Source organism: Enoplosus armatus, chromosome 7, assembly GCF_043641665.1.
Source record: "Enoplosus armatus isolate fEnoArm2 chromosome 7, fEnoArm2.hap1, whole genome shotgun sequence".
NCBI classification, from domain to species: Eukaryota; Metazoa; Chordata; class Actinopteri; order Centrarchiformes; family Enoplosidae; genus Enoplosus; species Enoplosus armatus.
This window is the reverse complement of record NC_092186.1, coordinates 14,707,054-14,722,540: the sequence shown is the minus strand read 5'-3', so window position 1 is coordinate 14,722,540 and position 15,487 is coordinate 14,707,054. Positions and strand designations below refer to the sequence as shown.

Here is a 15,487-nt window from a genome sequence, read left to right as displayed (position 1 = left end):
ACATACAAAAAGGCCACTATCTGAGTAACAAGATTTCACTTGGAGAAACAAACTAAGCACAGAAATGTGGAAAAGCAGATTGGTGGGGAGAAAAGGAGGGACAAGTCTCGAGGAGGTTGAGCATAAGCAGCCTTCTTGGTTGTCTAAGGTTTGTTGTGTTCACAGTTTTCTTTCCTCAGTTTCCATCACGAGGAGTCCTGGAAACGCGGCAATAGTGAAAAATAATAGATAGGTAATATGTTAATAGAAAGTCCGATGCGTTGTGGAGGAAGTTAAAAAAGTGTTACACCATGTTTGCATCCCTTGCTTGCCTGTGTTCGGCAGCCATGAGGAAGAAAATAAAAAGTCCTGAGATCTGTGTCTTCTTTGAAGGGCTTCTCCAAGAATAAGAAAATCATTAGAAAATGATGAGAGGAACATGAAGGATACAGAAAAAAATGGACTGGAAGAGAAAGAAGGATGGGAAGGGAGAAAGGGGGAGGGGCAGGTTAAACAAGTTCTTTAAGGAAACAGGAAATGTTAGGAAGGGCTGGATCTGGGCAACGATAAGATTCGGCCGTTTTTCTTGCCACCGTTCATGTGTGTGTAGGGGACATGCTCCTCATAGTTCCCCCTGAGGGCCACAGAGGGCCCGCTGTCCCTGCTTAAGCTCTCCTCTCTTTGGGAGTACGACGACGGGTCCAGGGGGATGCTCTCCATGTTGTCCAGGTCCAGGTCAAACTCCTCTGTCTCAGGGACTTTGTTCTCCTCGCTGTAGAAGAAGGAGACCTCCTGGAAAGACGGGTGCAGGTCCTCCCGCAGCATCTCGATGATCTCGTGGAACATCGGCCGCATCTTGGGGTTGTACTGCCAACACATCTGCATTAGGCTGTGCCTGGGGAAGGGGATAAAGAGACACACGTATATATTTATTTACATGCACCAAATCTAATTCACTCATTTAATTAAATGAGACACTCAACTTCCTGGTATTCCTCAAAATATGAATCATTAGAAAATGATTTGCACAACCATGTTGCAGTGACCACAAGCAAGAGATTGTGATTTGTGATTACTGTGCTTTGTGTATGCTGCCAAATTTCCTCTTGTGTCAATGTGTTAGAATGCTAAACAGATCTGTTTTCATCATATTACGTATAATCAGAATTATAATGTAAATACGAGAGGATACCTGTGTCACATTATCCAGGCAAGATATAGTTAACGGATCAAGGCAGCAAAGGTGACCTAAGCTTTCAACATTGACTCACATCCTCTCGGGGCAGTTCTCTGGCCGGTCCAGGTATCCTCCATCCATGACAAACTTTAGAACCTGTTCGTTGGATAAACCCTGGTAAGGCTGCTCTGCTAGTGTACTGATCTCCCACAGCACAACGCCAAATGACCTGCAGACGCACATACAGACACACGTGATCAAATGTAACCAGTAACCAGCACTTCATAGACAACTGAAAAGCTGTGACTTTTTTTACCAGCAGTCAGAGTGGGCAGTGAAGACTCCGTCCTTCAGAGACTCTGGAGCCATCCACCTGACAGGAAGCAGGCCCTTCCCTCCTTTACGGTAGTAGTCAGTCTCATAGATGTCTCGGGTCATACCAAAGTCTACGAGAGAGCATATTCCCATTAACAAACACACTCTGTGACAACTGATACAATTTAACCATAATACACTTCCTGAGGTAAACTGGAATTGCAATATGAACAACAAGGAAAACAAAACGAGCTACAGTACCTCCAATCTTGACGGTGAAGTCCTCCGCCACCATGCAGTTCCTGGCAGCCAGATCTCTGTGGACAAACTTCTTGGCGTTGAGGTAGGCCATGCCGTCTGCAATTTCTGCAGCCATCTGGATCATCTCCTTCAGCGTAGGTGGTGGACGGCCAGTCGGGTTGTTCTACAAAAACACACACACACAAAAAGACAGTTATAAGGTCAGTCAGTGATGTGTGGAAATATCAGAACTAAGCAGCCTCCTGTTGCTGTAATGATTCCCTCCACTCAGGTAGATTGTTTTGAAATGCAGAGATGACGTGTACCTCAGAGTCCGGCCTGAGACTACGCAGGTAGCTCTTCAGGTCACCATGGGTCATCAGCTCCATCACTACCAGGGTGGGCTGACCTTTGGATACCACACCTAACAGACGTACCTACGTAGAGAAAAACACATGTTCATACACATGAGAACAAAACAATGTTTACCCTTACATTAACTGACTAGAAACTAACCCTAACCCCACTCCTTAATAACAACCTGTCCTAAACTACCACTTCATCTCTTGTTGGGAGGTAAAGATATTAAAGTTTATGTTAAATTGTCCAAAGAGTTTTGGTCACTTAAATATGGGGGACAACACATTACTACAATTCCCACACTGTTCAACACCAAATATGGATTTTAACACCATCAGATTATTAAGGTGAAAGTTTGCAATTTAACCTCTAAGGCAGACAAGATAATAACACATTTATAGCACGTTGCCACTATGTCAATTCTCTCTTCATGTGTCGGTAAATAACAAAAACGTCCCCCTTCCATGATTTCTTCAGCTGACAGTACAACATATGACATTTTAATTGGTGCTTAGTAGGCTGTTTAATAAAATACGAATGGTAGGCCCATTTGCTTACCAAGTGTGAACATTTGTTTTTGGAGTCAAACTGTGTGTCAATATGGCAGCGTCAACACAACAAGCGAGTCATGGTTCTATGAGTCATACATGTTCATGCTGGTTTCAACAAAATGATGGAAAGCTGTAATATGCTGTAATTCACAAGTGTATGGATAGCTGCTCCGGCGTCCCTATTGGACGGAGATGAAGCTGGAAATAAAAGCAGTGTGAAAAGCGCTGTGCGGGTGGCGTACCACGTGGTGACAGCTGAAAGCCTTCATGACGGAGGCTTCGTTGAGGAACTCGATCCTCTCGCGCAGGCTGGCCGATTCATTGACTGTCTTGACGGCTACCCGCGTGTCCGGGTCTCCTTTGATGATGTCCTTGGCGATTCCCTCGTACACCATACCGAAGGAGCCCTGGCCCAACTCTCTGAGCACCGTGATCTTCTCCCGGGGCACCTCCCACTCGTCAGGAACATACACTACACAAAACAGACACCATTTTTATTGAGTGAACCATTCACAGATCATGAGGCGGCATTTATCTTTTTAAAAACAGTTCCAATTATTTCACACTGGCTAACATCCAAAGATGTGCAGAGAAAGCACAATGTGTTGTACTTCCTAAACTTAGCAGTTTTGTTATGTTAATCTTCTTACCATCGTTGGCGCTGAGGTACTCTGGGTTTGATGAGGCGATAAGAGGTCCTGTCGGGCCTTCTGTTTGCCTGTAACACAACCACAGAAAGCATCTGAACCTTCTCTAGTGTTTCCAGATGTTATTTGTTTGTCCCGTTACATACTGCTATAGGTTTCTAAACAAAATAAGCACCAGTCCCTCTTTCATGTCATATGGTGTAATCTGCTCGGTTCATGTATCCAGCAGGGTGGATCATCCCGACAGGCAGCAGGCCAGTCAAAGATCTTACCTCTTCTTGAAGATCACAAAGACTCCACCTCCCACGAACAGCAGCAGGATGAAGCAGATGACCGGACCGATCACAATCCAAATCAAACCTGGATCCGCTGTAATAAACACAGAAGTCATTGGTCAGTTAGTTCACTTGAAAGATTGCAAAGCATGAAAGACAGATCTGCATTAAAGAATAATAATGTGTACCACAACAATAACAGAGCTGAACTAGGCCTAGGTTATTAAATATCTTATTTTTCTTATCTTATTTTTAAAACTGAAACAAATGTCTAGAGATGTGTTTTAACCAAAACATACAAAGTTTACAGTTTTTAAATGAAAGGCCTGCTTTAACATGGCATAAGATCAATGGCAACACCATGTAAGCAGTTCATGAACTTCCAGATGCTAAAGTTCAGTTAAGTCAGACATATAGCCTCCAGCCTTACGGTTGGGCATGAAGAAGTAAGTGGTTTCTGTAAAGGAGCCATTTCCTGCCAAGGAGGTGGCGCGGACCCTCACGCTGTAGTTTCCAGGTTGCACAAGCGAAAGCTTCGTGCCCCCTGACTTGAGGTAGGCTGGCCGTGACACACAAGCTGTATGAACCTGGGGAGAAAAAAAACAAATGGGACAATGGTAAAGATTGACACTATATATTTAAATATTAACAGTTAATCCTAAATTGACCCCAACTAAGAATTGTTCATATTAGTCCTCCACCAACAACTTAATTTAATCTAAATATATCAAGAATACATGCATAATTTGTTGTGTGTTGGGAAAACAAAATATACAATGAATAGCAACCGCACTGTTGTTGTACTTTTTCAGAAATGGTTTTCACAATTTGAGTTGAAATATTTTAGGTGGCAGATATCAAAGAAGAAAACCTGCCAAATTGTGTTAGAATATTCCCAACTTTTAGCATGTCAGCCAATTTAAAGTCAGTCAGTCAGAAGGTCTGCATAAACAAAACAAACCAAATAAATTAAATAATTAATTTGACCCTGTGACATAAGCTAAACATCATTTCAAATAAATCCAGATCACTTTGCTTCAGCTGGTGTGTTAGTGAGTGTTTTCAGTGCAGTGCAGTGCAGTGCAGTGGAGGTGTCGTCTGAGATGCCAGTCCATCCCTGCCACTGCATTCTAGTCTTCCTTCCTGCCTCTGTCACTATGGTAACAGAGCTGCTACTGGCTCCTTGGGTCAGGCAGTGCAGCAATGAATAGCAATGAGAGATGAATTCACACATTTACAGCAAGTAAACAACAACAACAACACACTCACAGTGTCAAAGACAGACAAGCACTTGTGTGCACAAACACACAGAAATAATAATATGCAAACACACGGGGCAGAAAACGTCAACACACACAGTGGTAGCATTGGGAGTTTGTAAACAAATATTTCTTTTGTTCCTCTCTCCATATAAGGAACAGACAGAATTTGAGTGTATACAGAAAACCTTCCCTCTCCTGCCTGCCTCCACTCCCCAGAGTCTACCCAGATCACTCTTCTCTCTGCATTTCTTCTTACCTTCAGCCATGTTTTCTTGTGTACCTGTCTGCCCTTTAAGACCTGTGTTTCTACTTCCTACAAAGTATATAGCGGGCTCTTTCCCCTCCCTCACCTCTGTGTCCTTCAGTTTAGGGGGGAAAAAAAGATGATTCCTCCTTCCCCCGACTTCTTCCTGTATCCTCACACTCTAAAAGTTAGGTGCTGGTTGATACTGACCTCTGTGTCTCCGACCTTCCTGTAGAACACCTCATACAGGATGATGAGGCCATTAGGGGAGCGAGGTGCATTCCATTTAATCAACACATAGGGAGGCTCGGCTGTCACTATCTCATGGGTCACGGGGCCTGGGACGTGGTCTGCTTTCTCTGTAGGTGCCAGACAAAGAAAAACACTTAACACATGTGCAGTATAAAGCATTGCATTCCTACATTGTTCTTACTTGGCCACTTTTCTCTCTGACCGCCTCTAGAAACTGTATTGAGAAGCTGACATGCGGTGCAGCATGTGAATTGCATACATTTCTTAACTATTGATTCTGATCACCTATGACCTTTGGTAATGCTAAATGTGAAGGGAAATCTCTCTTTGTGTGTGTTTGTGTAAGTTTGTCAAAAGCATACAGACTCTACCAAATGACAACACAGTTGACTCAACACACTCTAAAACAGTTTCAACAAATCTGAACATTATACCCTTTATTAAGGTTGGATTTATTACAGGACTGTTGTATTTGACTGCATCAGTTTTAACTACTGTAGGTGTGCCTAATAAACTGAATGCATATAAGTGTGAGGTTTGTATTTTGTTCTCACCCTCTGGCATAGTTCGAGCACTGACATAAGTTGCCATGCTGCAGCGTTTGAGGTCTGTCGGATGGTTGCAGGCCATGATCTCTATCTTATAACTGGTGAAGTGGTGCAGGTTGGAGATGACCGTTGACTCCTTTGAGAACACCTTCAGCTCCACCTGAGCAGACAAAAGACAAGAGATCTGATTATTCCATCACCGATTTATGGTTACACTCAAATCATAAACAATTAATATTTTTGTTGGAAAGGCCAATTTTTCTCACACCAGTCATATAAAAAAAAAAATCAAGTCCATGTTTACATAAGCATAACATGAACAATGTCTCATGGAGTCATCATCATCCTTTGCCATTCTGAGGCTAAACTGAACAGATTTAATTGCATTGAATACCACTGATAAAGCAAAAGTTCAAAGGAATTTACAGATTAGGAAATGCGTTCTTTCACAGAGGACAGGTTTTACTTTCACCTCTGCTGATTTTGCAACTTGTAAAGGGAATCAGTATTCATTCTTATTTTACTGGAAATCTGGGATGGGGAACAACAAGCAATCAGCACAACATGTCGACACAAGAATGTCATACAAGAAATAGTCTGTATGGTATACAAAATATAAAGTGTTTCAGACCTTGGATCCCTCCTCTTCCTTGTCTTTGTCGTTAGGGGTGGCTATGGTGGAGCCGAATGGCAGACCGGGGGCTGTGGTGAGGAAGAGAGAGGTTTGGGTAGCGTTGGCAACTCCCACTGATCGTCGCCGGCGAGATGGCCTGGAGAAACAGAGCAACGCGTAAAGCAGTTAGTAAAGTTAGTCCACTAACACGAATGACTCTCAGGCAAGCCAGTAATAAATTATCAACACAATGGTAGATGGTAGCGGTGTGTAGGAGGCCAGTGAGCACCTCTGCTCACACTAGCCTTTACAGTGTGTAGCAAGTCTGACTGCATGACATTTATCCACAAATACCATCTTCTGCCCTGCTGGAAGAGCTACCAACCCTCACCACTGGGTTGTGCCAATGAGAAAGTCCACTTTACTCTTAGTGGTTATGAGTGTAAGCCAACCACAAAGGCAGTGAACTCAAACCAATTAAGACACAGTAGACCTGCAGTGCACATCTGTGCAAGTACAAGTAGAATCACGGTCCATGATTCCTTCCAAAACAACCAACCCAAAGCTGCTGCAGGGAAATCTCTCCTTCACTGTACAGGGAGTGTAGGACTGAGTTAATGTTGAACCACCAAAGGAAAAGCAGAGACTGGAGCACACTGATTGATTGGCAGCCTTTAATTGTGCAAACAGGCTAACATTTAGACACAACTGTGTCTAAATGCTGAACCAATACTCTCTTGATTAGGAGAAAAATACGAAGCTTCCTGCATCCCTCTACGTGATGGAAAAACAGGGCACGAGGAGTTGTTTGTGTACTTCAGAGTACAGAGCTAACCTTGGCCGATTCAGCAGCATGGCTTCAGAATGCAGCTGAGGTGTGTGTGAGTTTGAGTGTTTGTGTGTGTTCAAATGGCAGTCTGCATGACTGCACCCCTGACTGGCATGAATGATAATGGGCACAGTAATCACTCCCCAAGGGAAGCGGAGGGAGAGACTGTGGGTGTTTGTGTGTGTGTGTCAGGGGAGAGGGTAGGGGCACCAAGGCCCAGACAATCAGCACCTCCCACCCTAAGCCCCCCACAGTAGTGCCCTGTACAAAAACAAGGGTCCACATAAACCACACACACGGATGCACAAGACAGAGTTGGCACAGAGCCGTTTTGAGATGCACATCATGGTGGCAGGGACAAAAGGGGAGAGATGTAGTCTGGCTGGATAGAGGGGCTCCAGTGTTGCTGCTGCTCTGCCACAAACAACGGCTACCAAAACAAGAAGCTCCTCTTGGTCTAACGCTAAAAGTACTGAATTATGAATGTATACAAGCTTTTTAAACAAGCACAAATTCATTAAAAGTTCAATATTTTTTCACCTCTCATTAACTCATATGCGCTAGCAAGTGAGCAAAAGCTGCAGCCTGAATAAAAGACAGACAAAGAACTTTTAGGGACCACCAGAGGGACTTTAATGATCGTAGTGAATATGTCACAGCTACAATCATAAAATGACTGACAGCAAAAGATGAATTAAAATTTGTAATTGTTGATCTAAAACGTCACTCTTATTCTGGAACAGTTTGGAAATGGTGTCCAGATGTGTTGGTCATGAGCTGTAACACTACACATGAGCTGTACACATTACAGTCCGAGACGTGTACCTGCTCTCGAAGACTTCATTGTGGAGGTAGTTCTCGAAGGTCTTGCGGTACTCTATCTCCTCCTGCTCCTTCTTTAGCTGGTTGTCTGTCTTGGGGCAGGCACAGCACCTGCCCCCTGAGGTGGGCTCGTCTGTGTGGTTCCACTTCTGCTCATCCTCGCTGTCCAGGTGGGTCGGGGTGCGAGATGGCAGCTTCATTCCTGGGCAGGAGAAACAGGAGTGAGGGGAAGACAGACAAACAAATGTGAAGTGCGGAGCAGCTAATTTGTTTGCAAACAGTCGCCTAGGCCGTCTCGAATCGGGCATCCTGTGGATGCTAACCTTGTAGGCAGTAGTCAAACTTGTAGAGGTCGCTGTCCTCATGCTGCTTACGACAGATCACCCTGTAGTGGGTGATGTTGCCATTGGGACTGGTGGGAGGCTTCCACTTCAGGATGATCTGAGAGGAGGAGTTAGAGGAGGAGATGGGGTCCAGAGGCACAGAGGGCTCTAAGGGGGGTGGAGGAAGTAAGTGAGAAATTAGTTATTGTATGACCTTAGGTCACCTTCAGGCCGACTTTAGCCCTATGTGAAAAAACGCAGCCCGTCATTCATTTGAATGGAGCCAGTGTGGCGAGACAGAGGACTTCTGCAAAAAACTGAAGGGTCATCCAGCAAAAAAGTTGAACCTGGCTCAACTTTTGCCAGACCGCAATGCCATGTCATCCAGCAAGGTGCTGTGGTGGCTGTGATTGCCTCTGAGATATTTTGTCACAGTGCTATAAACCTCTGTGCAGTGTTTTAGCGTCTGATAAGCCTTCAGAGTCAAGTTACTCTGGACAAACACGTCCCCACCAACGCAGTGCCTTACGATGTCTTAATGCATGGATATTTTAGGTCAAATGCCCGCTTAGTAATAAAGATTATCTGAACAGCTTAAGCATATTTTCTGAAACACTGTTCTCTAAATGTTAAGCAAAATCATAACATCAGTTTATACTGTGCAGCACAACACCTGCTTTAAATATCAAATTAATTAATCACTTGATCAGTTCATCAGCAAACTTTCCTATTATCATTGCCTGAAGGTAACTTGTGGAGTTTTTGACTGCCTATGACATTTTGGAGCAATGATTTGATTGGATCCCCCTATTCTTTGCACATTAAAACGAAGGGTTTCGCTCTGTTCAGCTGATTGACAGTTGGTGGCGATAACAAGCCAAGAAATGATGCCTGATACAATGCGGGGAGGAAGAAGACTGCTATAAAGCAAATATAGATCTAAACATGGCAAAGTTGAAAATATGCAAAAAAATGTTGTAAATGATTTATGAAGAAGGAAATGCATTCAGCATGTTTGTTATGCCTCAAGGATACACACAATGTTTTGGGGAGAAAGACTAAATATAAACATAACTGTGTTTGTTCACAAGAAAACTCCACAAGGTGCCTTTAAGCCTAGAGAGACAAAATTTGTGATTCTGTATATCATTTCTTCATTGTCCAATTGTAAAGTCAGACATTCTCCACCGTCAGCTACAGCTTTTTTTTAAATGGCGGGACTCACTGGAGGCATTGGTGCGGACATAGATGATCTCGCTCTTGGCTCCGTGAACCTGGTGCTCGTCAGATGCAGACAGTTGGGTTTTGACCATAATGGCATACTGGGTCCAGGGCTTCAATGGTCGGATCAGGTGCCCCGGATCCTCCGCCTTCTTGATTTCCGTGGAACGGGATGGAGGATCAACATCTGCAATCGCCCAGCTGTTAGAGCCGCACGCGTCCTGTCCATCAAACTCTGTCACATTCTTATACGGCCTGCAGCAGATGGACAGAAAGAGATCAGAAAAAATAGATCAAGTATCAATGAAGCTCATATAGCAAGGTGTGGCAATACAAGGTGATTTTTATTTATATAGAACGTGCTTTACATTAAACTGCATATAGCAACAAGTGACATGAGATTATAATAAATAAAACACAAGAACAAACAATTAATTTTGAGGCTGATTCTGTATTGCACTTGGAGCCAATGAAGTGATTTAAGTACTGGAGTAATGTGTTGGTTTTTGTGTGTGTTCTGAAAGAGCTGGAGCCTTCCTATTGTTTGTTTGGGTAATGCAGCAAAGAGATCATTACAGTGATCTAACCTGGTTGAAATGAACGCATGAACCAGCTTCTTAGAGTCAACTTGAGATATTCATTCTCTAACTTTTGGTTAAGTTACTGACATGACTGTCAAAGTTGAGTCCAAAATAACTCTGAGGTTCCGGACTTGGGTCATTGTACTCCAGAGACAGTGATTCTAGGTAGGTCTAGTATTTCCTGTATCTCAGGAAATATTGATACAGATTACAAGCTTGTTCATAGGACTAAGATCATCAGAGGACAACTGTGTGTCATCCACATGTGAATGATAGGATATGTACAAATTAAAAAGCAAGTAGTTTCAGCAGATTTAAAGCCACTGAGAAACATAGGATGTTCTATCATTGATGTAGTAACTGTAACCAGTTAAGAACAGGACCTGTTAGACCAACTGAATCTTGTTGTCTAACATGATGGGCAGTATCAAAGGTAGCAGTGAGATCAAGCAGCCCAATCACAATGGTGACTGGTGCTCATTGTGACTAACTGCTATAATTTTGTGTTTTTGTCAGATACTTACGCCTCTTTGTAGAGAACCATGAAGCCCAGCAGATCTCTAAAGTCCAAGGGCCAAAAAGGCTCCCACCTCAACATAATCATATTCGATGAGGTCTTGATCACGGTGAATTTCAGCAGCTTGGTCTCACCTAAGGGTTGAAACAGAACATGGGTTTGGTAAAAGAGCAAATGAACAGTAGAAGAGCAAACACTCCACTGCTTCTGCTTTTGAGACACAGGCAATCCCACCATAAACCAAAGAAAAAAGCAGCATTCCAGCACAAACATATCTCCTTTCATCATCATATCTTTTTCATAAAATTATGTGTCAAAATGTAATGTTTAGACTAGCAAAAAGCGCATCAGAGTAAAGGATGTCCTGAGGAGTTTCTTCCTTGATCTGATTTGAGTCCTTTAATGTTGAGTGTCTGCTGATATTAAGTTCAATCTGATGTTTATATTTTTCTGAAAAAAAAAACATGTAGCTGCACAATGTGTGTTTAGCATAAAGAAGGCATACATTAAAATGAGTATAACCAAACCAATGTAGATATGTTTGACAGCTGAAGCGTGCTGCATTAATAATATATAGCTGCATCAAAACCTCTCTTTTCCATTTTTCTATAGGCTTGAGGTTTTGTATATATTCCTGTAGTGTTTTGTATATTTTTCCTGAAGGAAGACTCGTTGACATAGACTGTCTATTTAGATACAGTATTATTCATTCACCACCTGCATGTTATTTGCTGCTCTGTGTATGTTCCAATGTTACCATACAGAAAAGTATACCACAATACATACAGCAAATAGATAAGTGATGCATGTACTCTCAGCCTTAAGAGCTAAAAGTAACAAAAATGAATTATGACTTGTCATGCAAGCACAAAATAATCTAGAGCACATTTAGAACAAAGCAGGACATTTTAAAATAAATGTAATGAACGGTTGTCTAACATTCTGGTTATCTTACAGGAGGCTTGGTCCCCGTTGTTGCGTACAGCAATGTCATTCTTTTGGTTGCGCTCCTTGGTTCCCGTTACCTCCTCCATCTTTTTGATTTCAGACATGCAAAGTTTGGAGTTGTAGTGGAAGAATGTACGACCACGCTCGATGGTCAGGTTGTGCTTGGACCAATCCCACAGCTCACGCAGGTTTTGGTTGTCCAGCGCATAGAAGGCGTGGATACTAAGAGAGACAGAGGGAAGATAAAGAAATTAAACACACTGTAGGATTCACTGTTCATTCAAATGTATATACCTGTATAGGAGAGGAGACTTACTCTCCCTCAAGATGCTCCCCCCTAATGATGCGTAGTTTTCGAAGGAAGGAGAGGGAGACCAGGGCGTAGGCTCTGCGAACAGTCAGGTAGCCTGTGATCTCCTCAATCTGGCCCAAACTAGCCTCCAACTCAGCTGCAATGTTATCTGCAAGGTGATAAACATTTGATCATATAGATGTATAGATACACATGTATAGCTTTGCATAAATACATCCACTAGGTGATGGCAGAAGACAGACAGATGGTCATATGATCAGACAAACACACACATTTGAATGTACAGGTGGACAGACAAACTGTACGGCTAGAAGTCCTGATAAAGAGAGAAACACAGACGGAGAAACCTGAGCGACGGAAGGAGAAGGAGACAGACATAGTGTGAGAACCAGAGCCTCAACAGGAGGCCCAGCAGGTGGTGAGGTGTAGTAGTACTCACTCCCTCCTCGTATCTTGATGATCATGTTGCCGCGGAGAACAGTGCAGCCTCTCAAAGCCTGGGCTGAAGTTACTGAGTCGATGGTCTTATTTCCGACACACAGTTTAGGACACAGGCCTGCACATGGCAAACAGGTCAACCTGCACAGAGAGAGACATGCACACACATTAGGACCATCAGCATCAACATCCTAATGAACGAGGTGAGGACGTGTGTCTAACACAGTAATTACTGGCCGATATGGCGGACAGACAACCTTATTGATGCAGATCAATAAAGACAAGCAAGGACATCATATGCATTTAATCAAAATGGGACTATTGTGCTCAATATATTCCAATGCTGCAAAACAACTGAGGCTGCAATGTTCATAAGAATTGTCAATTGATGTCACAATCATTTCTAACATGCCAAGTTAATTGTCAGGACACTTGGAGACGTCATGGTAATCTTCGCTGAGCAGTGCTGTAAGTAGAAGCAAACAACAAACTGGTTTTTCAGAGGGGAGAACAAAAAATACCACGAATGTTTCTGTGTGCAGATATCAGAAATGGAATGAAGCAGGAATGAATGGTATGAGGCAGGAATGCTCGGTGACGTACTGGTGTGGTGTGGGCTGGGACCAGGGATGACATGGCCTTTGCAAACAACAAAGCTGAATCTGTTCAGTGGAATTTAACTGATATACATTTTCTCTCCCTGGCATGTATTCTGATTTTTTTATGCAGGCAAGCTTCATATTTGAGTTTGTGATTATTGTTTTTACCTCTTGTTTTGTCTTGTTCTCTGCCTTCTATATAAAACAAATGTAATAAATATTGTTATCAAAAGCACATCCTTTATTTGACTTAACTAAATATCAAATAAAGATTTTATGGTAGCAAGATATATGAGATGTGTGCTCATCATCATCTCAAATGAGAGACAATCAAACAGACTCTTGCAATTCAATGAATGAGCTGATGTATTCAGAGGTGAATCTGTATAATTCTCTCAATTAATTTGATACGTCCCATAATGAATGCATAGGATTTTAGGAGTGGAATTATATTAGGCAATCTCTCATCCACATCCGAGCCTCCTTCATTTGTATTGCCATTGGGGGATAGAGGAGAGAGCTCATCCTTTGCTTCAATTACTTCTGTCGCACATACAATACACACACAGAGCACAATCAGACAACAAAACAAAATGACTGAAACACCAGCTGCAGTTCCCAACAGGCATTCCTCTGTTTCTCTCCGTCTCTCTCAGCTCTATGAGTGGCGTCCTCTCCCTGCAAACATGCGCATGTGCACGTAAACACACACACACACGCACACACACACACACACACACACACACACACACACACACACACACGAGCGACGAGGCCTTGATAGTGCTGCCTTTCAGGAAATTCATTCACAAAAAGCAGGCCTTGTCTAGCGAGCAGCCGGGTACACGCCACACAGAGAAAAGGGACCCGACGCTTCATTCACAAATGAGCACTTTTTTTTGGGAAGCCCTCTTCAAAAAGAACATAATCCCTCCCTTTAATTCCACTTCCAGCCTTGACATCCCTAACCACAAAGATCTGCCTAAGACAAAAAGTAAAATGCTGTTTTTTGGTCGGTCTGCCACAAAAACCTCAACATATCACCACTTAAAGATAGTTTCCCCCACCGACCAATGTTTTTTCAGGGGGCTGCTCTGATGATGGGGTGGCTGTGCAACAGAAACAAAGAACTTGGGTCAAAATTGTCTGTTTTCTTAAAAAATACATCCACAAATCAGAGGAGGGCCTGGGATGACGCTGGTTCACTTAAATGGATTTTGAAGTAGTCCAATGAGGGTTTCAAAACTCAAAGTAGAGGAGACAATGACATCAAACAGCAGCCTTAACAGGCACCTTTTTAAAGCAGCCCCTGTGCCCAGGGAACAGCTAACAAAGGATACTGTTGTTCACTGCGGTGACCATGGAAGCTCTGCATGAACTGCCATTTGTAAGCTCACCCTGTTTTAATTGTATGTTTGTGCAACTTTCATTATAATCCCTGTCTCAAGGAAACACACACACACATACAAGTACATACAGTCTTACCTGAATCATGCCCCTACTTTCCCCCCAAACAGTCAGGCCGAGCTAAAGACGCCATTCACCATGGTGCCATGAAGCACTGAGTCCCAGGGGTGCTGTTTTGGTCCTTGTCTGGCTTTTCCTATCCACTGAGGGAGAGCCAAATGACCCATTACACACCTGGCTTCTCCTAGTTTCCATCTTATCAAGCTCTTAATAACTGACATCAATCAGAGGCTAAATCATTGTTTCCCCTCTATGACTTCTGAGTGAGTGGAAACACTCTGTAATGATCTCTCCAAAACAACAGTGAGAAGAAAAACTAAAAGGATATTTTGTGTGTGTCTCTCTCTCTCTTTCTCCCACATGGAAAATCTTATATTCAGCTTCTCAAAAGTAATGCTCTAGTTGCAGTGTAGAAAGAGAGAATGTTTTGGGCCGTTGTACTGAAAAACACAGACACACAGGCAGACAGGCTGGGTCCAACGGCAGCTCTTAAAGGGACAGTGTTTATCTGTCCGGCTGAACTCTGTGACTCGGGCTCCAGGGTCTGCTAAAACCATCTAGAACAGAGGCTACAGCTGACGCTCGGGTTTGGTTTTGGGCCCAGGCCTGGCGGAACCAGACCAAGTGTGCGCGCACACACACACACACACACACACACACACACACACACACACACACACACACACACACACACACACACACACACACACACAGCTGTACTAGTGTAATGTCACAGCATCCAGGAAAGATGAGCAAACTCTTTTCAGTAGATCTTAGTGATGTTAGTGTTAAAAGTGCACAGCCATCTGTCTGAAGAGACGAGCAGAGACAGAAGAAGACAGAGAAAATATATGGAAATGAAGGATACAGCATACATGCTTAAAGTATGCAAAAACATGTTTTATCATGAAACGGTTCAAAAGCATCTAAAACTGTTCACCTGACTGTTCCTGTGTCAGAATTATG

At 43.1% G+C, this 15,487-nt stretch overlaps 1 protein-coding gene across 1 annotated transcript in view; it reads right to left on the bottom strand.

Annotated features, from left to right (window-relative positions):
* Positions 1–519: 519 nt before the first annotated feature.
* The window catches only part of insrb (insulin receptor b), a 72,942-nt gene continuing 57,974 nt past the window's right edge, over positions 520–15,487 (bottom strand). The window contains exons 5-23 of the mRNA XM_070908805.1: positions 12,457–12,596; positions 12,021–12,165; positions 11,712–11,926; positions 10,764–10,890; positions 9,663–9,913; positions 8,438–8,605; positions 8,118–8,316; positions 6,482–6,620; positions 5,857–6,010; positions 5,261–5,409; positions 3,975–4,131; positions 3,542–3,629; positions 3,273–3,340; positions 2,865–3,106; positions 2,038–2,148; positions 1,733–1,895; positions 1,473–1,602; positions 1,251–1,385; positions 520–874 (exon numbers count right to left, since the gene is read on the bottom strand). Coding sequence (XP_070764906.1) covers positions 520–874; positions 1,251–1,385; positions 1,473–1,602; positions 1,733–1,895; positions 2,038–2,148; positions 2,865–3,106; positions 3,273–3,340; positions 3,542–3,629; positions 3,975–4,131; positions 5,261–5,409; positions 5,857–6,010; positions 6,482–6,620; positions 8,118–8,316; positions 8,438–8,605; positions 9,663–9,913; positions 10,764–10,890; positions 11,712–11,926; positions 12,021–12,165; positions 12,457–12,596 — 3,136 coding nt within the window. The remainder of the gene's footprint in view (positions 875–1,250; positions 1,386–1,472; positions 1,603–1,732; positions 1,896–2,037; positions 2,149–2,864; positions 3,107–3,272; positions 3,341–3,541; positions 3,630–3,974; positions 4,132–5,260; positions 5,410–5,856; positions 6,011–6,481; positions 6,621–8,117; positions 8,317–8,437; positions 8,606–9,662; positions 9,914–10,763; positions 10,891–11,711; positions 11,927–12,020; positions 12,166–12,456; positions 12,597–15,487) is intronic.